We start from the raw sequence: 24,773 nt of genomic DNA, 5'->3' as shown, positions 1-24,773 counted from the left end.
GGCGGTTCTATGAACACCGGGACCCAATCGAGGCCTGGCTCGCCATCCACCTTGCCTCTATGCTAGGTGAACTTCCGCATCGTAGGGCCGAGTGGCAAAACGTCGGCAAAGCCCCCCTAGAGGAAGACCGAGCTCTCCAAGAAATCTTCCATATTTTTAGGATGGTCATGCTCAGTTGATTTGGCTAACATTTGGTTCGAAGCCAAAATTTAGTTGCGCCTAAAATTTTTTAGCCGTGCCCATCTACAATCAACTAGCAACGGGGACAAGTTTTGGACAACTGATTTGTCCATTTGTGTTTTGGACAGGTTGCCAAATTTCGATTTGATCACGAACTAAATGACTATTTTTGAACCAAATTTTAACGTTACCTTAATTTTTACCATGATCAATATTTAATTTGGCGCTCGAGTTTACAACCAAACAACGCCTTTATCTCCGACATCCGCACCCACGTGGCCCCGATCGCCCACCTCACCTCTTTGCGGTGCACCCAACTGCCAACGCATCGACGGGCTCGTCGCAGCTGCCCTCCCGTGCGTCGCCTTTGGGCCAAGCTCCCTTTCCCCAGCTGGGCCTCCCTCCGATGCTGCCGTGTTGTGCTTTTGGGAACAGAAGGGTCCATGTGGGCCTTATTTTTTTATTTTACTTATTTTTTAGGGCAATTTTTATTTTGCTTGTTGCCGACGTCTAGGCAGTACGTGTCGAGTATGCACGCGTAAACAATCGGATTACGAGGACTGAGAAAGATCTTGTCAAAAGATTTTAACAACAGAATGTAGAACTGCGAGAAGTGGCACGGTCGGCTTGTGAAGTGCTATCCGGAAAAAGGTTACCTTAATTCATGTATCCAAGATTATGTAGCGTGATCTTGGAATGATGCCAAGTTAAAATGATCTACACACATCCTCAAAGAGATTGCGTGGACCACTGTGAGTGATAATGCTATATGTGGACCAATCACCTTTCCGGACTGGACAGCTAGCTCTTGAGAGTCTTGATATCTCATCTCTTAAGCAAGCTCTTCCATCTGTGCAAATCATTGACACACGCATGCGTGTAATCCATCTCTTTAACGACATATGAGCAGCGGTGCAGAATCAACCAAGGCTAGGGGTCCCCGGCACCGAAAGCCCATGCCGGGATCTCTCTCCCCGTCTCCCGCGTCACAGCCGGCTCTGGGATGGAGCAACTGACTCGAGCAACGACAGATCAGGGCCACAAAATAAGGGACTCTCCCTCTTCCTTTTCCTTCTTTTTCCCTTCTTTTTCTTTTACTAGTACATATGCATGTGTAACATATGTGTAACGGCACAATCTATTAAATAGTATAAGATAATTAAATAATAACTAGTTACAGCCGATGAAAATAGTGTAACCAATTGAAGAACCATGTGTCAGATACCAATACCCACTCCAATTTGTGACTTTTTTTATTTTTTAACCCATCAGAAACTAATATTATTAAAATAAACCCATACCAATTAAATTTTTATAAATTAATATTACAAAAATAGTCCATGCCAAATAAATTTTTAAAAAGAAAATATTGCAAAAAAAAAAACACTTGCAAGTGTGGACGTGGGCTCCAACCTGGCTCAGCTCATCCAACGTGGCTTCGACTCGGCTCGTCGACTCGTGGCTACGGACGTGAACAATTTGGGGCAAATTTGGGAATTTAGACAACATACGTGACCGTATTTGCGAAAATAGACAACATATCGACGTATTTGCAAATCTAGCACTCGTATTCGGTATCTCAAATACCGAAATTTGAATTTCGGAAACTGAAAATCCGAAAACACCGTATTCGGCAACTGAGGTGCCGAATACGGCACTGTGGGCCGTATTCGGCACCTCAGTTGCCGAATACGCCGGCCGACCGATTTGCCACCGATTTTGCTGCGTCGCATCAATCTCTTTTACGTCACATCAATCATTTTTCCCTTCCCTCCCGTGATGCTTTCGGCCGGTGCATGCATTTGTTGTTTTGGCGCCACACGCGGAGAGATCGCTGCTCTGCTGAATAAATTGAGGTCGCAGCAGCAGCAGAGCAGAGAAGGGAGAAGAGAAGGGAGCAGAGGAACGCGAGAAGCATCAGCAGAAGAGGAGCAACGCAAGCACTTAATTAGCTTTCGTACCGGTTAGTCCTTATATTACCTATTTAATACTTAGGTTAGTAATATTATTTAGAGTAATTAGCTTATTTGGTTAGTCCGTTTCGAAGTAGATTAGTTTTTCAAGAGTAGATTGTTTAATCCGTTCAATTACATTTTTTTAATTATATTAATTTGATAAATTAGAGTACTTTGATTATATAAATTAGATTATTTAATTACGTTATTAGAGTACTTAGAGTTTAATTAGAGTACTTAGTTTATTTAATTAGAGTACTTAGATTATACAAATTAGATTATTTAATTACGTTATTAGATTACTTAGATTAATTAATTAGAGTACTTAGTTTATTTAATTAGATTAAATGAATTAAATTATTTGATAAATTAGAGTACTTAGATTAATTAATTACGATGCTTAGTTTGATTATATGAATTTGATTAGTCTATATAATTATATTATTTAATTAGTTTGATATCGTGAATTTCTTTCAACATTGTAATTAGATTGTGTCTTTAGTATAATTATATGAATGTCCTTATCCGATAAAATTAGAAAAAATTACGTGTACCTTTGTTTAGCAGATACAATATTATGAAGCTTGTAATATATTCTAATTTGTTGTTCACCTATTTGTTGAACCATGAAGCCTTAAATCATTATCATGGCTCATGGTGGTCTTCCCGAGCTTCTTCAGCAGCGGTACGACGAGAACCATAGGGGAAGGATGATATTCACAGGACAACAGGTACCACGTTTATATGTGCTATTTCATTGGTACGAGAATTTTGAACTAACGTTGTACATGTATTGGATAACTCATGCAGTTGGGTCCGTTACGAGCCCGGAGTGTGCACAAGATTAAGGAGTTGGACCCTCGATTCCACGAGCCACTCGCACGGGCGGGACTACTACCTTTCGCTCTCATGATGGCCGGAGCTCCCATGGAGGTCGGTGGTAGGACACCTCTCCCGGCAATTGATGAGGCACTGCTCACAGGTCTCGTCGACCGCTGGCGTCCTGAGACACACACTTTCCACTTTCCTTTTGGTGAGATGGCAGTAACACTGCGGGGCGTAGCCATGCTGACCGGGCTGCCAATAAGGGGTGCCCCGTTAATAGTTTCGCGACCCGCAAGGGAGCAGTGGAAGGGTTATGTTGCAGATAGGTAATTATTTGTTATGTAATGCATTTAAAATATTACAGTGCTATTAAAGCGTCATTGACCATCTGCATCTTATAGGTTTGGTGTGCAATACGACGGGAAGGATGCTCGTCCCACATATTGTATGGTTAGCAGCCCACCTCGCGTCACATCCTTATGAGCCTACATCTTACAGTTGGGGATTTGCAGTGTTGGCTGCAACCTACAGAGGATTGTGTGATGCAACCCAGCGAACAAAGAGGAAGGCAACCATTACAGGGTGCTTACATCTCTTACAGTTATGGAGTTGGGAGTACCTCCCGGTTTCCAGACCTTGGGTGCTCAAGTGCTACTACCCAGTTCACATCTCTGATGGCATTGCAGATGACATAAGGCCAACGATGGGGTATCGGTGGATTCATGCCAGGCTAAGATGGAGTCAGCAGCAAGACCATGGTAACTACTCCAGGGTGATAAGTGACCTGGACATCCTTAGCGCTGATCTAGTGGATTGGGATCCATGGCGTATGGCACGAGTAAAAGAAATTGCAGATGGTGGACTCCTGGCATCCTCTTGTAGCCGTGACGCAGACTTATGGTTGACCACATGCTTCTTGTTGTACATGAACTGCGTGGAAGTATATTCTCCAGAACGTGTACAGAGGCAGTTCGGGTACCGACAGGTGGTGCCTGTTCCAGCACCACGAGACGCCGGACGGGCGCACGAGTAAGTGTGTTATTGTATGTTGCCTTAGTACATTGGTTATCCATGTTAACAAATTATAACTGTTTATGTCACGTACAGGTAGAGCTCAAAGGGGGGCGGAGGCACGCAGGACTGGGCATCCAAGAATGCCAAGTACATACGGAGGTGGACAGAATCAGCTGCGGTGGATGTCATCATTACTGCTGGACAATACGACAAGGCCACGTACTGGGACTACCTTGCTTGGTACCGTCCGCGCACGCGTGCCACCTTACTCAGCGGACCTGTACAGCCGGGCCCCAGACCCTTCCCCGAGGATCGTGCCCGCCTACTTCATGTTGTGGTAAGTGATGCGTTACTTATATTGGTTTTCTTTGGAAAATCTGTGTATTACTGACATGTCCCTCATCTTATACAGACTGAAGAGGCGTATGAGATGCATACGCAAGCGGATCAACCTTTTGGGGAACCAAGCAGGTCATCATCGCAGAGGGATCGTAACCCTCTCCGGGAGTACATGAGGACAAGAGGATCCCGCTTCCTAAACGCTATACGTGGTCTAGGTGGGTGTGCCCCGCAATGGAGGGGGTACGACCAACATGCTGGGATGAGAGCCACACACCCGCCAGACGCTTACACGCCTGGAGATTGTGTGAGGCATCGTCGCCGTTGAGTAGCCAGGATAATTTGTCATGACACATGTATTATTGATTTTAATGTCGAGGTCATCCCTATTATGTCTTATTCACTGTATTATTAATTTAAGAAATTCTCAGTACAGAGGAAACAATAGTAGTTGTAAAGCATAAGTAGCATGGAACCCGGTATAGAGGTTACACATAAAGAACAAACAACAACAAACATTATCATGTACGATACGCCTAAAGAACATAATATCATGCCTTAAGGGAATAAAATATATAGGGTTACAATAGATGCTTAGGGCGAAGGAAAGTGGCGACGCAAATTAGCGTAAGAATTCCAGGTGCGATGGTCAAAGCTATCCGGGTAAGATGGTTGTCGTCTCCGAGGTGGTTCTGGGAAGTTGTAAAAATGAGTACGAGCAAATCCATCATCATTTTCAGGGTCATCGGTGTCCTTCGGAGATGGAAGCCTCGGAGGGCGGGGTCGTTGTGGCATGAAATTGTCGTCGTCGTCGTCATCTTGAGGTTTCTCCGAGGTGGTACCACGTCCTATTTCCCTATCAGTTGTATGGCATCTCGATGTTGTGCATGAACGTCCTCTTGCAGTGTTCCTAGAACTTTCTCCTGTATTTCTGTTCGAACGTCTAGGCATGGGGGGCATGAAATCGTCATCATCTTCGTCCTCGTCATTATCTGGATGATTCGTAGAGGTCGCCTCTGTACCCCTTTGATTCGCTGACTGTCGTCGTCTTCTACGCGAACCAGGCATCACACCCCCGCCGAAGAGCATACACATCGTCAAGAAGTGTGAGATTTCTTTGTTGATCAACTGTTCGTCTTCCGGGAAAGCCTGACGTAGAATAGGGCCGTTCGAATCAATGGAAATAAGATAAGTAGGGTGACCAAATGTTTATATGACATACCTGAATATGGGATGCATACTGGTCTGGCGACATTACTATCGTTCTTTGCCTCCTAGAGAAACCTATCACAGAAGGATGGTCGGCCAGTTCGCGGACCCTCAGATACATTTGACGCCGGTGATACAAGAGGGCCCTAAGGTCCTCGGTGGTTACACATTGGAGTGGCGCGGTTAACCTAGAACATATGGGTCTTGCATGCAATTTCACCACGGCTTGGATTATGTTGTTCTCCTTTAACGGATCATCGTTTCCTTCGCGCACAACCTGTAAGGAGGCATTAAGTGCTATAGCGATCGTTGCAGGTGTCCATGGAAAGCCTGTACTAGAGGATCCCGCCATAGATTTCTTGCTCACTGACTACCTACGCTCTGTCTCTGCATCAAAACACGGATCCATGAATATTTAAGAAACACGAAATAAATAAATAAAATTACATTTACAATACAATGGTCACTTCTTGTCTAAAGGGGTACAGTGCAAACCACATAATGCACAATAAGTAGTACAACTAACAGGTGAATAACATTTTACAATACAAAGTCTCTAAGACAGTTCAGTTTGACAGTGGGCTGATAGTTTACTGACGGGTCGTGCAAGTCCTCCTGTCATGTCCAGGTTGTTTGCAAAGTTTGCACCTGCGAAGGCCATCAACAGCATCTGCTTCATCCATGTCACCTTGCAGCCTCGTAGATCTAGGCCTTCCAGGATCTGTGCGTCGTGCTCGTGGATAAGGTACCCACTTAGGGCCCTCGATCGATTTGTAGTTGGTTCCGATGTTAAAGGATCGCATCTTTGGAAGCCATGTGCTCCTCAATGCATCGATCGTGAAGTACGGTGATACGTACTGTGATCCGTCATTGCCACCTATGTCCCTGCAAGCGGCTAAGACATGCGAGCACGGGATATGGTGCAGTTTTGGCTTATTGCATGTGCACTTCACCTCGTTAGGTCCAAGTTGACATTGCTGCACGGTGTCCCCAGCGCTATACCCTGAAGCATACCTACGGCGGCACATGACCTCAAAGTCATTGTTGGCCAAGTCGTAGATCCTCGACCGATGAAAGTGTGCCTTGCTCCTCCTTCTTGATATGATTTGCTCCACCTTAGGTGAAAACCGTGTGCTGCACTTCATAGCAGCATTACCACGGTCTCGAAAGTAGTCCGCCGTTCTGTAGAATGTGAGCTCAATAATGGCACACAACGGGAGGCCCCGTACTCCCTTCAGGACATTGTTGAACGCCTCCGCTTTGTTCGTTGTCATGATGGAGTACCTAACATGGGATACAATAATTTTAGAATGGCTATTTGCATAAGAATCGGTACAATATGATCATTACAATTCTATGCGCTAACCTGGCACCATGAGTGTCATGGATAAGGGCCCAACGCTCCGCCGGCTTCCCCGCTATCCACTGGCTAAATGTACCACGTGAACGACTAACGATAGTTTGGCCCCCAACCATTTGCGCCCGCAGTTGATCCTCCCCTGCTTGCTGGTCTGCCATCATCTTGCGAGTGGTCTCATTTAACTCTCTCCATATCTCGTTGAACTTCGCCTGCTGGTTCTGAAGACATAGCTCTTTGAATCTCTTTACAAGCGACTTGCTGCGGTACCTTGTGTACAGGTTCGCGCCCAAGTGTCGCATGCACCATCTTCTCTCCACATCAGGCCATGCAATGGAGCAGTTTGTGCTATTATGCAGCACGTCCAACGCATGCAGAAGACCCTTGTTGCGGTCTGAGATGACGCAAACTCGTTCCCTATTTCCCACGACACGTGTCCTTACCAAGGTGAGGAACCACAACCAACTATCATTGTTTTCACTCTCAACCATTGCAAAGGCGAGAGGAATGATCTGATTATTTGCATCCGCCGCCATTGCTGTCATAAGGGTACCATGGAACTTGCCGCTTAGAAATGTGGCATCCACGCATACAACCGGCCTACAATGCCTGAATGCTTCGATGCATTGTCCAAAGGACCAGAATAACCTAATGAGGTATCGGTCAGTGGTGCTATATGACCCATCATCTAGCCTGATCGGCTCATCCGCCATGGCCCACTGAGTCCCTGGATTCGTCATGGCAATCTTCTGCAGCAGTCTCGGAGCATTGTTGTATGACTCTTCGAAGCTTCCAAACAGCATCTTCAACGCCTTCTGCTTCGCTCGCCACGCGGTGTGGTAATTGATAAGCATGCCAGTCTTAGTGTGCACCTCCCCCATAATCGATTTTGGCGACAAACAAATTTCTGTGCCAATAAGCGTGATGAGGAGTTGGGCTACGAACCTCGCATCAACGGCGTGGCTGACATTCCTAATAGCCTCTTCGCTGCATGTATGTGGGGTGTGTCTACTAATCACAAAATAGTTCTCATATTTCGGCTGATGTGCTCCTACGAAGTAAGGGCAATTCGGGTGCTTCGTACACCTGACCTCATACTCCGTAGGGTTAGACCGGGCGCACTTGTGGTCCCTTCTTGTTATTACAGCATAGTTGCTAATAAAGTGGATGACCTCCCCTCTGTTACGAAACTGTTGCCCGACCTGAATGTCGCTATTCTGGTATCCCCAGTTAAATAAGGTGTTATACTCAACGACGACACACTCCAGGAGCCCAGTACCACAAAAGTACTGGATCGCCGGGACCGGGTCATCATTGTCAGTAGCTTCTTCATCCCCGCTACCACCGTCTTCATTATCCATGCATCCTGCATCGACCTCACCAGGGTCCACTCTACCTCCCTCTCTACTGGAACTGCCCTCCCCGACATGCCCTCCATCCTCTTCATGCATCACCTCCTGGCTTGAGCCTTCCACAGTGGTCACTGCATCACCTTGCACCAGTCGTGACACTATGTTTACGTACACCGCCATATCAAAGTTCTCCTCCAATGCCTTGCGTGAGTACAAAGCCCATGCGTTGTTCCTACTCATCTCAAACAACGTATGGACAATGACCGAGCTATTTGGAACAAGCCGCGGCCGTACACCCTCTAAGACAACAGTATGGGACTGCTGGTTCACACGCAAAAGGCGCATAATATGTGATTTCAGGCCATCTAGATCAATAGGTACCTCAACCGAACTCTCTATGTGCTGGCAGTTCAGAATTGTTACAAGTCTCCCGTGCAAAACTGTGGGACGTTCTCCATAATAAATATGAAAAATCATACCGTATCTCCTAAATAAATATACATGTAATAAATAATAAGTACAAAAATAATACTAATTAAATAGTGCAATATACAACTAATATGCATCTTTGTTGCTACTGGACACTATCTTCTATGGTTCTACCAAACCTAAGTGATTAAACTAATTAATCAAGTTAATTGATTAATTATATTACTTTAATAAAACTAATTACCTAGATTAAATCACGTAAATTCATGTTACTATATTAAGTAAAGAATCTAATCACACTTACTAATAAAACTTATATAACCCAACTAAATCATTAATTTAAATACTCTAATTTACCAAAATAATATAATTAATCAAATGTACTTGAATGAATTTAACAATATACTGACGAAATGACTAATATACTTCTAAACGAACTAAGAAAAATCTAATTATAATTACTAATTAACTACGTAATTATATTACTTTAATAAAACTAATTACCTAGATTAAATCCCGTAAATTCATGTTACTATATTAAGTAAAGAATCTAATCACACTTACTAATAAAAATTATATAACCCAACTAAATCATTAATTTAAATACTCTAATTTACCAAAATAATATAATTAATCAAATGTACTTGAATGAATTTAACAATATACTGACGAAATGATTAATATACTTCCGAACGAACTAAGAAAAATCTAATTATAATTACTAATTAACTACGTAATCTAAAAACTTACCTTAAGGAAATTGAGCGCGGCTACTGCTCACGTTGATCCTCTCCAGCTGCCCCCTCTGCTCGAGCTGCTTCTCCTAGCGTTGCTCCGTTGCTGCTCTCTTTTCTTCTCCCTTCTCTCCTTTGCTGCTCTCTTCTCTTCTCCCTTCTCTCCTTTGCTGCTCTCTTCTCTTCTCCCTTCTCTCTTCTGCGAGCCAGGGCTTTTATTAAGCGCAAAAGCAGCATCCCGCTGGCACGCACACACCGAAAGCATCGATAGGACGTGGAAGTGACATGATGTACTGAATTCGGCAACTGAGGTGCCGAATACGGCACTGTGGGCTGTATTCGGCACCTCAGTTGCCGAATACAGCAGAGTACAGGGTGTATTCGGCAACTGAGGTGCCGAATACAGCCCACAGTGCCGTATTCGGTACCTCAGTTGCCGAATACGGTGTTTTCGGATTTTCAGTTTCCGAAATTCAAATTTCGGTATTTGAGATACCGAATACGAGTGCTAGATTTGCAAATACGTCGACATGTTGTCTATTTTCGCAAATACGGTCGCGTATGTTGTCTAAATTTCCAAATTTGCCACAATTTGGCCTTGCGTTCTCTCCTCCTCTGCTTCCCCGGCTCAGAGACACCATCCGTTCGTCTTAATTGAGATGCTGAGTTGTTCTATATCAAAACTGAGCTCCTTTTTTTATGAAATTTGTGCTACTTTTCCTTGCTTTAGTTCCATGATTATCTTTTAGATAGCACGGTTTCCCTCCATTGCCATTAATATACTGCCTGAACTCAGACACGGACAAAAATGCAGAGCATATATATGATCTTTCCAATGCTATTTATTGTAGCTCAACACTGATAACTGGATTGAACAAATACGATTACCAGGTATCAAGGGGCAAGGTTTTTATATTTGATCATTATCTTCCTTGTATACAAAACAAAAACTTATAGCATATTTGTATATCAGCACACAAAAGGTCTTTTTGTGCATCGCAGGAGCTCATTTTTTTTCAGCTGCCTGATGACATTGTTGTGTAATGCAGCCACAGTGCGATTTTTTTCCTTTGGATAGAGCCGCAAGGATCACAGAGCAATTGTTGCTTTCTCACAGCTGCTGCGTAAGAAGGAAAAAATGCAGAAATTTCTCACAGCTGCAAGGATCACAGGAAGAAGGGAGAACTTGAACTCAGATGGTGACTCAGCTGGGAAAGTCTTTTGCGTTGTATGTCCCACGGGATTCCATGTATTGATCACTGCAATGTACATGCAGTAGTATGTTAGCCATGTCTAGGTAGTTGCAAACCTTAAGGACATGACATAAATGTTGGCCATGGATGTGTATGTGAAAACCTGTTGTAGTGGATAATGTGATGCATGCTTTGGTCATCTGTTGTCTTCTAAAATTTGCAATTTTCCCAGAAATGTATATATATTGCAATGAGTATACATATGAATGAAATCTGAAATTACCATAACACAAAAAATTTCACAGTGAATATATGTTGCAACGAGTGACCGTATAAGTGATTTCACAATGGAAGCATCACATTGTATGGCCAGTAAGTGATTTCACAATGGAAGCATCACATTGTATGACCAGAGAAGTGATTTCAGAAGCAGATAGAGCTATGTGCTGCATATTCAAAGCCACTTTATCATTTCTTGAAAAAGAGTGCTTCGTTGTGGCTTTTTATTGTAGTCTAACTATCAAGCATCTGTGTTGTCCTCCAGTGGGCAGATGATCGCACTGTCCCATGACCTATATATAGCCCATGGGAAAAAAAAATATCATTTAGTTGTTTCCCCCAAAAAGAAGAGTTCTAAACCAATATTAGATACTTCTTGACTTCAGTTCAAGCTAATTTTTAATTTATAAAGGACCAATCAATTCCAATATTATGAATAGAAGAAGGAAGCTTCAGGAAAAACACGCACCATTGTAGACATGTTGCTGAATTGTTCCTATAGGTTCGTCTCTATGGCTATGCCCTAACTAACCTAGCGGGCTGTCTGAAGGGATCTGTGACGTCTTAAGATGAGGATGAATTAGGATACTTAAAACTAATTGACTCTAAAAATTTCACAAGATAAATCTATATCAATTTTTATCTAAATACACTCTAAGTTCATTTAGTGTGTCTACTCTACCGTTCAAAGATTTACAACATATAGCCAAACCTAGAACACTACTCTATGAAGGTAAATATGTAATGATAGATTGCAAAAATTAAATGCGAAAATGTAAAGATGATAGAGATAGCAAACTCAGCACAAGAAATTTATCCCGTGTTATTGATAGTATAAACGTTAGTCCACGTTGGAGTAGACACCTAGGCTATAGCTCCCGGACGGCACTATAGCTCCTGTACAGCACTCGGTCACGGCCCTTGAGTTACCAAGGTAAGACCTCATCACAAACCTCTCTTCCAGTCACTTGTCGCTGTCTTCACTTCGGAGCTTGAGCCAACAAGGCAAGAGTCTTATTATCCCCGTACAAAAGTCTTGTCGCCTCTCCACACCAAGTTAAAGGGTCAACAAGCTTGAACCACCAAAGCCCAAGATGCCGGCGAGTCACTAAGACTCTAAGGTGCTAGCGTACCACTTGGTGCTAGCGTACCACTTGGTAGGATCACTACTTGATCCCATCTCTAGACAGTAATGCCTAGACACAACTCTCTCTAGACGTATTAGCACTAATCACTCTCTAATTATGTGATTAATTGTCTTAAATGATCACTTTAAACACTTTGGTGGCTTAGATGTTTTCTCAAATGTATGTGAGCTTCACTGGACTTCAGCACCTTCAAATGACCGAGTGCAGGGGTATTTATAGCCTCAACCCTACGGACTAACCGTTGCCCCAACGGTCATATTTTATTATACTCAACGAATGGTCCGGCGTGTGCAACATTACAAGCATTGGAACATTCGGCGTGTACTCACTACAAACTAGTCGTTAGAACTCCACTTTCTTTCTTGTGAACACCGAAAGGTCCAGCATAATGTTCAAGCCGGAACACCCGGCGTGCATACTATGCTAACCGAGCCATTTGCAACATCTCTGAAAAAAATGGTCTGACGTGTTCATTTTGTGAACGCCAGAACATCCAACGTGTATTAGACTTCGCTGCAAACTTTTTGTGAATGTTGGAGTATTTTTTTTTTGAACACCAAAGCTTTTTTTGTGAGCGTCGGAATATCCGGTGTATACAATTTCATCCGAAACAACAATACGTATTTTGGATATAACTTTTCGCTCCAAACTCCGATTTTACTGAACTTGGACTCTATAGAAAGCTTGTAAAGAGCTCTACAAGATTGTACAGAAAACCATCACAATTGATCACATAAAAATTCATGGGACAAGTCTATTTCATTCCTCTTATTGTCCTAGCTTCGAGTAACCTTTTTTTGTTGCATCCGTGAGACCTACTAAAGTATATACTTGACAAACATGTTAATCTTATTGACTATGTTGTCATTAATCACTAAAATCATATACATACCCTAAGAGGACCATATTCGCTACACCGCTCTCGTGTGCAGGAGACCATCTTCGCTACAGCTTTGGATCCAATGGCTACTTCAGAATCAATATGTAGAACTAGGATAGGCAATACATCGGAAGAGAAGATTAATAGGCAATGCCATGCAACCAAAAAAAAGTAACATCAAAGTATCAACAACCCACAAGCACAAATTTCACCAAGAGAAACATTTCTACGTAAGCAGTAGCATGTTTACCCAATAATTCCTTATTTCAGCATCAAACGAAGTACATCTAATTCAAGCCCCACACAATACTTGCTTTGAGGCAATTGGACCACACAAGCAACGGTGTAACACATTACAAAACTTTAAGGGCATCATACTTAGCTTAAATCAAAGCAGACAATACGTACAATCACCAGACATTACTTGTTAATTAAGACCAAGTCAGGAGAACCTCCCAACAATCTCTAGATCAGAGAGGAGACAAAGAAACACAATTGATGGTTCACATGAGAAACCAGAGAAAGTATACTAATTAGCATCATCCGTACCTACTTCATGCCCCAGGACAGCCGTCATCTATCAGCTCCCATCGCTTAGCAGAACTCAAATCCACACCTGCAATCGAATAGATCAACGGAAATGTACTATGTAATGCCAATCGTTATCTAAGTTACAACGGCAATAATTGATTAGGTTAAACTTCCGCACTCTAAACGTAGGGCTTACGTAGCAGTCTCAAATTTCTCGAAAAGAAGCATTTTTTACCTGCAGGTAATGTTCAGGCAGTCACTGGGCAGCTCGACGTAGAACCTGCAACTGCGTGTCTGCAACTGCACATGTGATCAGAAATTCAGAAATCGAACTCAACAAGTGTTCCAGTGGTATAATTTCTCATGACTTGCTGTGACCAAAAGGAAAGCCATGGCCAAACAAACTCTGTAAGCATGGTGAGCACTTTCACTTGCTATCATATTGAAAAAACCAAAAGAGTTAGTTTTTCTATAATATTGGTACGAGATTGCACACTGAAATTTACAAATGGAGAAAAATAAAATCAGCATATTTGTTTAACTTCTCTTCTCACTTTAGATCTTTTTGGCCTACCACACCACAGGTGCAGGCTTACAGCGGCACGCCGTGGTTAACGATAAATTTAATTTTATCATGAGAACCCAAGGAATTAGATATGAGGTATTTGTGGTTCTTCTTCATGCCATATTTCAGGAAATGACAAGAACAAAGCCAAAATTGATATGATGGCAAGTCAAGAGAATCCTGTGGTCTGTAAAATAAAAAAGGGTAGCACACAGTTTGGTCAAAATAAACAGATAAATACTAAATATAATGGATAGTGGTAAACCGTATTGAAATGATACTCAGTACGAACTTTAAAGATAGCCAACTTTAAAATATGAAATTGTTTATTAGAAGTACAAGTCCAAATCAGTCTACTAATTACAAGAGGCAATGCAAAGCAAAGTTCTTATGATCCAATAGGATCAACAGGTAGAGCGGAGGATGTTGAACCGCAAAGACATCAGCGATTAATAGCAAAGAGGGAGTGGAGAAGATGCAGATTAATTAGCAACTCTGTAACTTTCATTGTTACAGGTGCTTAAAAAGCAACAAGAACATATTGAAGATTTATGGGTATCTCTCTGGAATTAAAAGTACGGCAAATGGCATAGGCTACTTACAAAAGAGATACCTGATGGGGATGGCGAGGATGGCGTCCTGGGCTGAAGGAGATGTCGAGGAAGCCGTGGGCGATGCAGAGGAAGTGGTCGTAGATGTCAGAACACGGGCGTCCAGGTCGCGACCAAACGTCGAACACCTTGCATCATTGCATGCGTCATTGGCGCGTGCTCGGTGGTGGCGATTGTGACGGCGAGAACGGCTACCTGGGCTGTAACCGAGCATAGGAGGTGTGGGAGACACCGAGGAGGTCAGCGTCGGCATGCATGAGGTGAAGCCGTGGTTGATGGAGCCGCCGCTTGCTTGCTCGCCGTCCTGTTTTTTCCTAGCACCGCCATCCGCGTCGCGCTGAGGCCCGCCGCCGTCGCGCCGTCGCGCGATGCCTGTTGCACCCCGCCCGCAGATCGCGCCCGCCGCGCGAATCCCGCCCGCAGATCGCGCCCCCGTGCGTGAATCCCGCCCGGAGGAAGGAAAACGTAGTGGATTAGGATAAATGATGGTAGGATAAATTGAATAGGGGCTTATAGAGGGCTTGAGCCACCATGGCGGATCCGCCCCTAGACTCGAGCACGGTCTCGTGACGCATGGCACCCACCACCAACACTCATCTCACCTTGTTTCAAAAAAAAAAAAAACACTCATCTCAACTCGCTTGTTCTCAAACTGCATGCAGCCATGGCCACGCCATGCGCTCGCAGAATATACCATCATGTGGGCCAGCGATCAATGCTCTTATTTGCAGCACTGAAAGACCCCATTCCCTATAGCCCCACCGAATTCTGCTTCGAAAGAGCTGAAACAGTTAATTCCGGGAAACAGGCTTGGATGGGGGCTTAGCTTAGAAGCCAAATCCCTCATTTCATGGAACAATTTGCAATGCATGCACCAAAATGCGCCATTAGGCATTTGCTTTGCACAAAGGCTTACTTTTCTCGTCTACTTAGGGAAAGAACATGGCTTAATGATCTGTTGCCCTCATAAAGCTGGGTGAGGAAGAGAACATTTGGAATCTTGACAAATACTAGTAATTTTCTCTCATCATCTTTGTCCCGCCCTTTCCGTTCCCTGCTTTAATGATTTCTCCTAGATGCCGTTGTGCAAGTGCTAGATGAACGCATAGACGTGCTACCAGAATGAAGTACGGGACATTTGGTGTGAAGTTGTACTTAGATGCAAAGCCTATATAGGGATGGTAATAGGTTCGGATCCGTCAGGTAATAGCACTTTATATATGTAGACGTCTCAAATACATAACCTCTATAATATCCATCTCTCTCTAAAGATATATTTTTTACCTATACCTATACTCGAACGGGTAACATGTACTCAACTGGTTACCTGCACCCGCTTCAGCAGACAACATCACAATAATAGCAGGCGGCCTCGCTCCTCGCTGACGAGCTCCTCCTGGACTTTCATGTTTCTGCTCTTTGCCACGAGTGCCTTCACCTCCTCGATGGTGAGGCTGTCCACTCGCCTATCTGTTGCATCGTCCTTGATACCTTGAGCTGGCAGGAAACGCATGACAACCACTGTCATGTCTGGGTGTGAAGATTTATCTAGCTCCTAAGCGTAATTTTGATAATTAAAAATAACACATATGGATTAACAATTATATTGAGAATTGTTTGTAGGTTGTTCTATATGTGATGTATAAAAGATTGAACATAGATTCATTAAGGAATGTCATGTGTTCAAGGGATATGCATCAAGATGAACGAGCTCTACATGATGCTCAGATAAGTGATGACAATATCTATAGACTAACAATTATGTTTAGAATTGTTAGTAGGTTCTTACATTGGAGATGCATAAGCGATAAAGTATGAATTCGTTGAGAAATGTCATGAGATAAAAGAAATTCATTAATGTCATTGAGCTCTGGGCGATACTCATGAGATGAAGGAGAAGCTCAAGAAGATTGACGATAAGCGTGAAGGCTAAATCACTTGTGAAGATTAAGGGATTAAATATGTGAGATTGTCAATTAAGTATTTATGGACTAACTCATGTGCTTTGTGCTTGAGAGCGAGTTAGGGTTAGATTAGGTAAGAAGATATGAGTTGAATTAAAATATTCAATATACTAAGTTGGAAAAGTAAAAGTAAGATAAGCTTAGTGGACAACTCATATGCTTGATGCTCGTGGTTCCTACTTTGGTGGTGAACCAAATGAAGATGACGCGAAGAGTGAAATCTACTATGTTTGGTGCATGGAAAGCTATAAAAGAGCTTCATTAAGCTTCCAGAGATCGAGTGAAGATCAAGATGGAAGCAAAGATGATCACCATCATCAAGAGAAGATGAGTTGATGACGAGCCTTGAAGAGCTATGAGAAGAGTGAAGTCTACTATGTTTGGTACATGGGAAGCTATAAAAGAGCTTCATTGAGCTTCCAGAGATCGAGTGAAGATCAAGATGGAAACAAGAATGATCACCATCATCAAGAGAAGATAAGTTGATGAAGAGCCTTGAAGATTTAACCCTTTTGTTGTTGTCGGTCTTAGTGGCGAAAAATAGTTGTGGTCAAGCCTTAGTAGTGTTTGGCATGTTCTATATGGTAACTAGTATAATATTGGGGGATTAAGCTTTGTACAATTAATAGAAGTGATCAAATTAGTATTTGAAGTGTTCCTAGTTTTGACACAATGTGGTTGAGAATATAAATTCAGTAGGGATGTGTAGCCCTTTGAATAAGCTTTTTATAGAGTCCGAGATCACCGAAATCGAACATCGGGATCAAAAGTTATCGGTGTTTTTTAGAGGGTCAACTGTGTTGATTTTGGATGTTCCGATGTATCGGAACGTCCGGTTTTAAGAAACATAGGGCTATTGGGTTTGAGTTGTTTTTTGGATCGAATGTTCTGATGTATTGTTTTTTTCAGATCTAACTATTGGGATTCAAAGGATTGAATGTTTCGATTAGTGCAGAAACTGTCCATTGGCTAGTTTTTCAGAGTTGGGTATAAATACTCATTTGGCTCCTTGCGTGAGGGTGAGTCTTTGGAGGGGTTTGAAAGTATTTTTCTGGTGCTTGCAAAGACATGAGAGGTGTTGGAACTTAGTGTTCCACCTTTGAGGGCTATCAAAGCACCACACCTCTCATACCTCTTTCTCTTTACTCACTAAGCCCATGGTTGGCGCATTAGTTGTATGTATTTGAGCACTCGGTATTGATCGTGAGGAAAATGGTTGAAAGAGATCCGTCTCAAATGTGATTGAGCTTTCTCAATGGAGAAGTAAGATATCGGTGGATATCCAAACTTCGATAATAGATCATTTGTTTTTGTATTTCTTTACTCGTGTGCATTACATCTGATGTTCTGATACTATATATATATATATATATATTGAATCTCACAAAATTAACTCAACCCGCATACAAATAAGCATATATATATATATATATGGAACATTTGATGAACAGTAGCAACATCTGATGAATAGTATCAGAACATCTGATCAGTAGGTTCGGACCTTTCGATTAGAGTTTCTTGTATATCTTGCTAGATTTGAACAATCTTTATCACCCTAGGGTTGTAACATTCACATTTATTTAGGGTAATTGTGCATTAGTTGAAAGGATCGAATGGCCCAAGAAAAGAGTGAATTGGGCAATTAAAACTTCTACCGTAATCTAGAATAAATAGCAACATTAGCCTAGAAGAAAGAAAATGCGACTACACGATCAAGCTAGGAGAAGGCAACAAAATAAGCAAGCAAAGATACTAAGAAAATATGAAATTGAAAGCTTGCAAGAATGTAGATGCTCAAATTAAATTACGGAATAGTAAAGAGATGGATAAGAGAACATCAAATTTTTTTTTCCTGAGGTATCGAGGAGTTGGCACTCCCCTTAGTACTCATTAGAGCATCCACAATGGATATCGCTCCCTCTTGAGTCACCAAGACTCAAGTGCTCCCTCATGATTGTCACTTCTCCATTTTCATATTTGTGAGTATCAAACCAAGTACATAGCTCGTTCTGAGACTCCCACAAGAACTCTAAGAGCTCACTGAGACACCTCCAATCACCAAAGACTGGTTAGGTGTTACCAACCGCTAAGAGTAACAAGCTAATAGCTTCACTTGACCAAGATCGAGCCTAGATTACAGCTAGATGCATACTTGCTATTCTCATAGCACTAATTGTGTCCTTAATCTTCAATTAGGGATTTAGAAATCAACTCAAGTGTTCTCTCTTACTTCTTGATGATACACACAGTATATGAACTCCTCTGGGTCGTAAGAGAGCCAAATGAAACCAAGTGTAGGGGTATTTAGAGTGTTGGTGTATCAGGAACCGGGGGTCCCCGAATCCCGAGGCCAGGCCAGCAGTCCGCCATGTGGCACCATTCCGCGGAGTCTCTCCGCAAGGTAGAAAAGATTAAGTCCCGGGAGAGGGCGCTCGGGGCCACGATCGGTGGTCCCCGAACACCCAAGTTCCCTGATGACCTACGAAGTCTAAGTGCCGGGAAGAAAGTGCTCGGGAAGGTATGCGGTGGCCCCCGAGCACCCAAGTCCCCCGACGGTCAAGAAAACTAAGTACCGGGAGAAACGTGCCCCCTGGGCACGCAAGTATCCCGAGGACCCACTGAAGGAAGTTCCGGGAGAGAGTGCTCGAGGTTGCGTGCAGCAGCCCCCGAGCACTCGGTCCCCCGAGGAGCCGTACAAGTGTGCCCGGGAGAGAGCGCTCGAGGAGGTGAACAGTACCCCTGAGCACTCGGTTCCCCGAGGACAAGAAAGGGTATTCTCGGGAGAGAGTGCTCGGGAAGGTGGACAGTGACCCCTGAGCACTCGGTTCCCCGACGACTCAGGGAGCCCCTGACAGTGGCCCCCGAGGGGCCCACCGATGAGGTGTCAGCCAGTAAAAAGGCCCAAGGTCGCATTTAAAGAGCGTGCGTGGCCTGTCACCTCCAACTGCTCCCGCTGCGCTTGGTGTCAGTTCCTGCCACGTTCTGGCAGAAGGGCGTGGGGTCATTGAATGCACGGGTCCCATCCCGTGCCATCCGGCCCGTCTCGGGATAACGTCGTAAGGGCCGAGACGTTCCGTCTGCCGCGCTGCTGTGGCAGGGGAACAAGACAGGGCGGGCACGCCGAGCCGCTCTGCGGCTACCCGGTGGGCCCTCCCCACGGCGTCCGTTGCCAGTGCATTTATGGTGACGGATGACCGGGCGTGGGACGCATTTTTCACCCCCGGTCACTTCGCCCAGAGAAAATGATGACGCCCTTTCCATTTATGGTGTCTCGGAACTCGTGCTCCCCCTCCCATTCGGGGCACGCTGCTGCCGGTGGGTATTTAAAAGTAGCCGGCAATGCGAAGGAGAAGAAGGGGAAAAAAGAGAGAGAAAAAAGACAAGCTTCGAAAGAGGAAACAATTGCTCATAAGCAGAGAAGAGAAGATCACAGGCCGAAGAACAAAGAGCCCTAGGCTCTAAGATAGATAAAAATTCTTGTAACCAGCAACATCCTTGAGGGACTTTCTCAGGGCATTTATAGTATCCATACAGGAGTAGGGTGTTACGCCCCTGTGCGGCCCGAACCTGTCTAAACACCAGCGCATTTACTCATTTCCGCATTAGATCACTCCGCACCACCGGCCATCACATTCATACCCATTTATTTCTCCGGCGAACATATTCAGGATCATCCCCCCCCCCGGCCGAATCTCTAAAAAGGGATCCCCCAGGATCCCTGCGACAGGAGTTCACCCTCCGACATAGAGGCTAGAGATCTAAATTTTAGCCGTTGTCTAACCACCCACTTTTTCTGTTAACACCAGATGATCCAGTGAGTATCTTCTTGCTGACATCGAATAATTCGGTGAGTACAAATTTCAATCCCCACTATGCCAGCTATCATTAGCCGTTACTGCTGAGAAATAGTCCGATGTTATTATCCGATGAGCACACACTTAACACCAGACCATCTTGTGAGTACAACATAGCAAAACTACCCTTTTGCAACCTTCTTTGGAAAATATGCTCTGATGATGATTTTATTTCCATCATCGGACTATCCGGTGAGTTGAACTTCTTCTGCACTTAAAAAATTTCTCTGCATGAAATACTCTAGTGTACATTCTTGTCCATCACCGGACTATCCGGTGAGTAGAACTCCTTCACACCATCTAAAGGAACCCTCTCTGAAAATATTGCTCTGGTGATGACAGTCCGGTGTATACATCATGATCACCGGACCATCCGGTGAACTGAAACTCATACTTCATCACTTGGAATCGCCTCTAGAATAAATAGTATGGTGATTTTATCATTGCATCACCGGATAATCCGGTAAACTAACATCAGATTATCTGGTGTAACACTTCTAATATTTCTGGACACGTGTCACCTAGAAAAGCATTTGGTGATTCCACAACTTTAATCACCGAACCATCCTGTGTATGAAATGTGTTTTCTGACTTGATAACCAAACATGATCCGGTGAGAACAAGCTTCACAAGATTGGATCATCCAATGAACTAAAAAGACTCTGAGCTCGTCCAATTCAAACTTTCTTGAGCTTCAACTTCTCAACATCTCAAGTATGGGCTTCTCTGAGCTACCTAGTACAAGAATTTTATAAGTGTGTATCAAACTAAATCTAGACTCACTAGATCAAGCTACTACTCTTAGCACATCATTATAGTACGATCAAAAGACTAAGAAAATAGATCTATATACTACTCTAAGTATCATTAATCTTCTTTGTGACACTTAGAACTAGAAGATCCTTAATCTTGACACATATGTCTTTTGATCATCCATTTAATCGCTTTAGAGACCAAGCATACCCAATTATCATTACGAACTAAATTTTTGATTCCCTTCAAAATAAATTATTAGTCACAATGATATAGTTATCATTAATCACCGAAACACTTACCACTTATCTAGCAGCCTAGATGCTACACTAGTTGAGTCAGCATATTTATGTTTTTCACTTGTGAAAAATTTGTTAGTTTATTTCCACTGTAAGTTTAGACCAACTATTGAATAAGGGGATGAAGTTTTTAAAAATATCTATTCATCCCTTTCTAGATGACATCATTGTCCTTATAGGGTGGTGCGCCATGCATGCTGCGTAAGCTAGGTCTTCTTGGTCATCACCACCATCAAAGAAGAAGACCACAACGGCTGCATGTAACCCGATGCCGCTTGTTAAGCGACTGTTGCCGCCAATGGAAGACCCCGAGGGGTCATGCGATAGAGCTTGTGCAGGATGAACACTGGCACGGAGTAGCTGGCGATCTCGATGAGCTGGAGGAGGTTAGAGGCCGATGGGCGTCTGGGGCGTGGTGTGCAATGCCTTCAGCAGCGAGAGCGTCCCCGTGATGTGGGATTCATCACTGGCTCGTTGCGATGTAGACGTGGCAACATGCGGCTACTGGGTGAGGGCGACTGGGGAGTCATGAGTGGGCATTTGGGGCTCTAGGCGACGGGTCACAAGGTTAAGGTTACATTTCGTGGGTCGTTTGGGCGGGAAGAGGGAGCTGGGCTAGTGGATTGGTGAGGGACCCTGGATCCATGGGTAAATGACTTCGGGTACCATGAGACCCGTAGGTACGAAAAATACTCAATACCCGCCCCCTAATAGAGTAATTACTAGTCGGGTAGTGGGTAACGGGTACCCATTGCCATCCTAAGCCTAGACATTTGGATTTAGGGAAAAATCTTTGGTGCAAACAACAAAAGACATCCATCCAATCATCATCCGAAGGCTGCAGTTGTTCTCATCTTCCCACTAGTGGAGGGGTTGATTTACATAAAACCCTGTGTGACTATAAAATATCGTGAAATAACCACTCTATTGATATAATGATGGGATCAAATGCAATCTTTGGATGGAGATCGGACGAACGTTATTTATTGTTTACACATTTGCACTCATTTGTTAGTTTGCACCATAGATTTACATCACTGAAGTAATTTCTTGTATTAACAAGTCATTCAAAATCCTCAACTTTAAATTTTCCTTCAAGATTACTGGCTAATCTTTGCAGCAGGCTTCATCTTTGGTGACGACAACAGGGCCGGGTATCACTAGACCATCCCTAGAATTTGCTTTGCGGCAGGACCCTGTATGCGGGAAGCACTAGGAACATAGCGGTCGAGGCGTGCGGGGTTAGCAACCGACGAGAGAGTGTGCGATTACAAGTAAGGCTTGCCATTATGGTACTCTACCACAAGCTGAAATAATCACTCTATTGATCCCGTCCAATCATCATCCGAAGGCTGCGGTTATTCTCATCATCCCACTAGTGGAGGGGTTGATTTGCATAAAACCTTGTGTGACTATAAAATATCGTGAAATAACCACTCTATTGATATAATGATGGCATCAAACGCAATCTTTGGATGGAGATCGGACAGACGTTATTTATTGTTTACACATTTACACTCATTTGTTAGTTTGCACCGTAGATTTACATCACTAAAGTAATTTCTTGTATTAACAAGTCATTCGAAATCCTCAACTTTAAATTTTCCTTCTAGATTACTGGCTAATCTTTGCAGCAGGCTTCTTCTTTGGTGACGACAACAGATTAGACTTAGGGTTGAGATTAGGGCCAGATATCACTAGACCATCTCTAGAATTTGCTTGGCGGCGAGACCCAATATGTGGAAAGCACTAGGAACGCGGCGGTCGGGGGCGTGCGGGGTCAGCAACCGGCGAGAGAGCGTGCGATGACAAGCTAAAGACTTGCCACTATGGGCCTGTTTGGTTGCACGCATGCCCTCAGCCTGGCTGTATGAGTCATACAGGCTGAGTTGAGACAGGCTGGGGAGATGCAGTAGGGTTTGTTTGGTTGGCTGCATGTGTTCAGTCTGGTTGAGAAGAGATTGTGTTTGGTTGTCTGTATGAGTATATATTGTATTACAAAGGAACTCATTTTTTTTACCAAATAACCTAGGTTGAAAATATTTTTATAAATTAGTACATCACCGGATAAAAATATTAGTGAATTTTTTTATGATTTTTGGAGAATTTTAATTAAATATTGACTTAGACTTTTTAGATCAAACTAATTAAAATAGGTTGGTAGTGACCTCTAATTTGCTCACGAAAATATTTAGAATTTTTGGACCTCTAAATAAAATCAAAAGTTAAATAAAAAAAATTGTATGCACAGTATTTTGCATCTCCCCAACCAGACTCGACGGAAACGGCCGATTCCGGTGTTTCCCCGAGCCTAGTTGGGCGGATACAGCTGCATGAGCAGGTGCAGACCTTGAGCACTGATCCAGGCATCTAAACGAACGTCTCCGTAAACATACTACATCGACGGATGCATACACAAGCTGAACCACCCATCCAAACACGTCCTATGATACTCTAACACAAGCTGATGATGTATACTTTTATCCCATGCCCTCTCACTGAAAAAGAGTGTATGATGCCGAAATATCTCAAGACGAAAATGTGCGTTGGATGTCGTGACTAACGATTTTCAACCATATTCTCATGTACGAAGAGACATCACAAAAGATTTAAGATGAGATTTATGCAGACATGCAAGCACAAAGCCTGCCACACAATTCTTACTTTTGGTGGGTATATTACTATATTCGAGGACCTACTTTGCATCGCTTATCTTATCCCTCCCTCTTTTTCTTTCAGCTATATGTGCTACATCCAGTAGCATGAATCACAGAGCAAGAAAAAAGCACGGCTAAAACTAGAATGAAGCTCAAACCCACAATAAACAACTGCCGCATACTCAGCAGGGCCACCAACATACAATAGTAAACCCATCTGCCCGTGCATTTGTGTCTGCCGAGGTCTAGCCAGCTTTTGTAGCTGCATGGATGGAGCCGAAGTATACCAAAAGGTTTCTAACGGTGCACCACGCCAGAGCACCAGATAGCACAGTACACATGATACATTCCCCCCTGCTCGCCCAGCCGCCTCTCCCTTTCTCCGTTCTTTCCATGCGTCGCGCACCAGGATATGATGGCCGTGAGGCGCACGCGGGGACGGGAACGGGAAAGGAGTTACGGCGCTAGCCGAGCCACAGCTAGCGTCGGGAAAATACATATATAATGTATGTTGTTCGTCTATTTTTTATATTTAATATTTTTTTTTATTTATCATAAATGATAATCGATACGGTTCCTAACAAGCATATTTGACTATTACTTTTAACAACTATACGTATTCTAAAACAATATCTTTTAATAAAA

The 24,773-nt window shown here is 43.3% G+C and overlaps 1 protein-coding gene and 2 long non-coding RNA genes across 5 annotated transcripts; 1 reads left to right on the top strand and 2 right to left on the bottom strand.

Moving 5' to 3' along the window:
- The first annotated feature begins 1,898 nt into the window (after positions 1-1,898).
- LOC133883458 (uncharacterized) lies at positions 1,899-3,185 on the top strand. Its single transcript, XR_009902882.1, has 3 exons — positions 1,899-2,143; positions 2,768-2,866; positions 2,946-3,185. It is a non-coding gene; the product is annotated as an uncharacterized LOC133883458 (long non-coding RNA).
- A 2,108-nt stretch (positions 3,186-5,293) lies between these two features.
- Positions 5,294-7,837, bottom strand: LOC133930750 (uncharacterized). 2 transcript variants are annotated; one of them, XR_009911797.1, is made up of 3 exons: positions 6,889-7,837; positions 5,536-6,806; positions 5,294-5,462 (listed from the first exon to the last, which is right to left on the bottom strand). XR_009911797.1 is itself a non-coding variant. In XM_062377473.1 (2 exons), exons 1-2 carry the CDS (start codon positions 7,758-7,760, stop codon positions 6,113-6,115), a joined length of 1,566 nt encoding a protein of 521 aa, XP_062233457.1. In that variant the 5' UTR covers positions 7,761-7,837; the 3' UTR covers positions 5,498-6,112. The 2 variants fall into 2 exon arrangements, 1 of the variants encoding a protein (XP_062233457.1); XM_062377473.1 differs by lacking the exon at positions 5,294-5,462 and having other exon boundaries at positions 5,498-6,806.
- A 2,450-nt stretch (positions 7,838-10,287) lies between these two features.
- LOC133930769 (uncharacterized) lies at positions 10,288-15,215 on the bottom strand. Of its 2 annotated transcripts, XR_009911800.1 has the most exons (5): positions 14,604-15,215; positions 13,661-13,725; positions 13,444-13,510; positions 10,751-10,860; positions 10,288-10,653 (listed from the first exon to the last, which is right to left on the bottom strand). It is a non-coding gene; the product is annotated as an uncharacterized LOC133930769 (long non-coding RNA). The 2 variants fall into 2 exon arrangements; XR_009911801.1 differs by lacking the exon at positions 10,751-10,860.
- Positions 15,216-24,773: the final 9,558 nt, after the last annotated feature.

This window comes from Phragmites australis, chromosome 10, assembly GCF_958298935.1.
Source record: "Phragmites australis chromosome 10, lpPhrAust1.1, whole genome shotgun sequence".
Classification (NCBI taxonomy): domain Eukaryota; kingdom Viridiplantae; phylum Streptophyta; class Magnoliopsida; order Poales; family Poaceae; genus Phragmites; species Phragmites australis.
The sequence above is the reverse complement of the archived record's forward strand: the minus strand, read 5'-3'. Positions and strand labels throughout refer to the sequence as shown.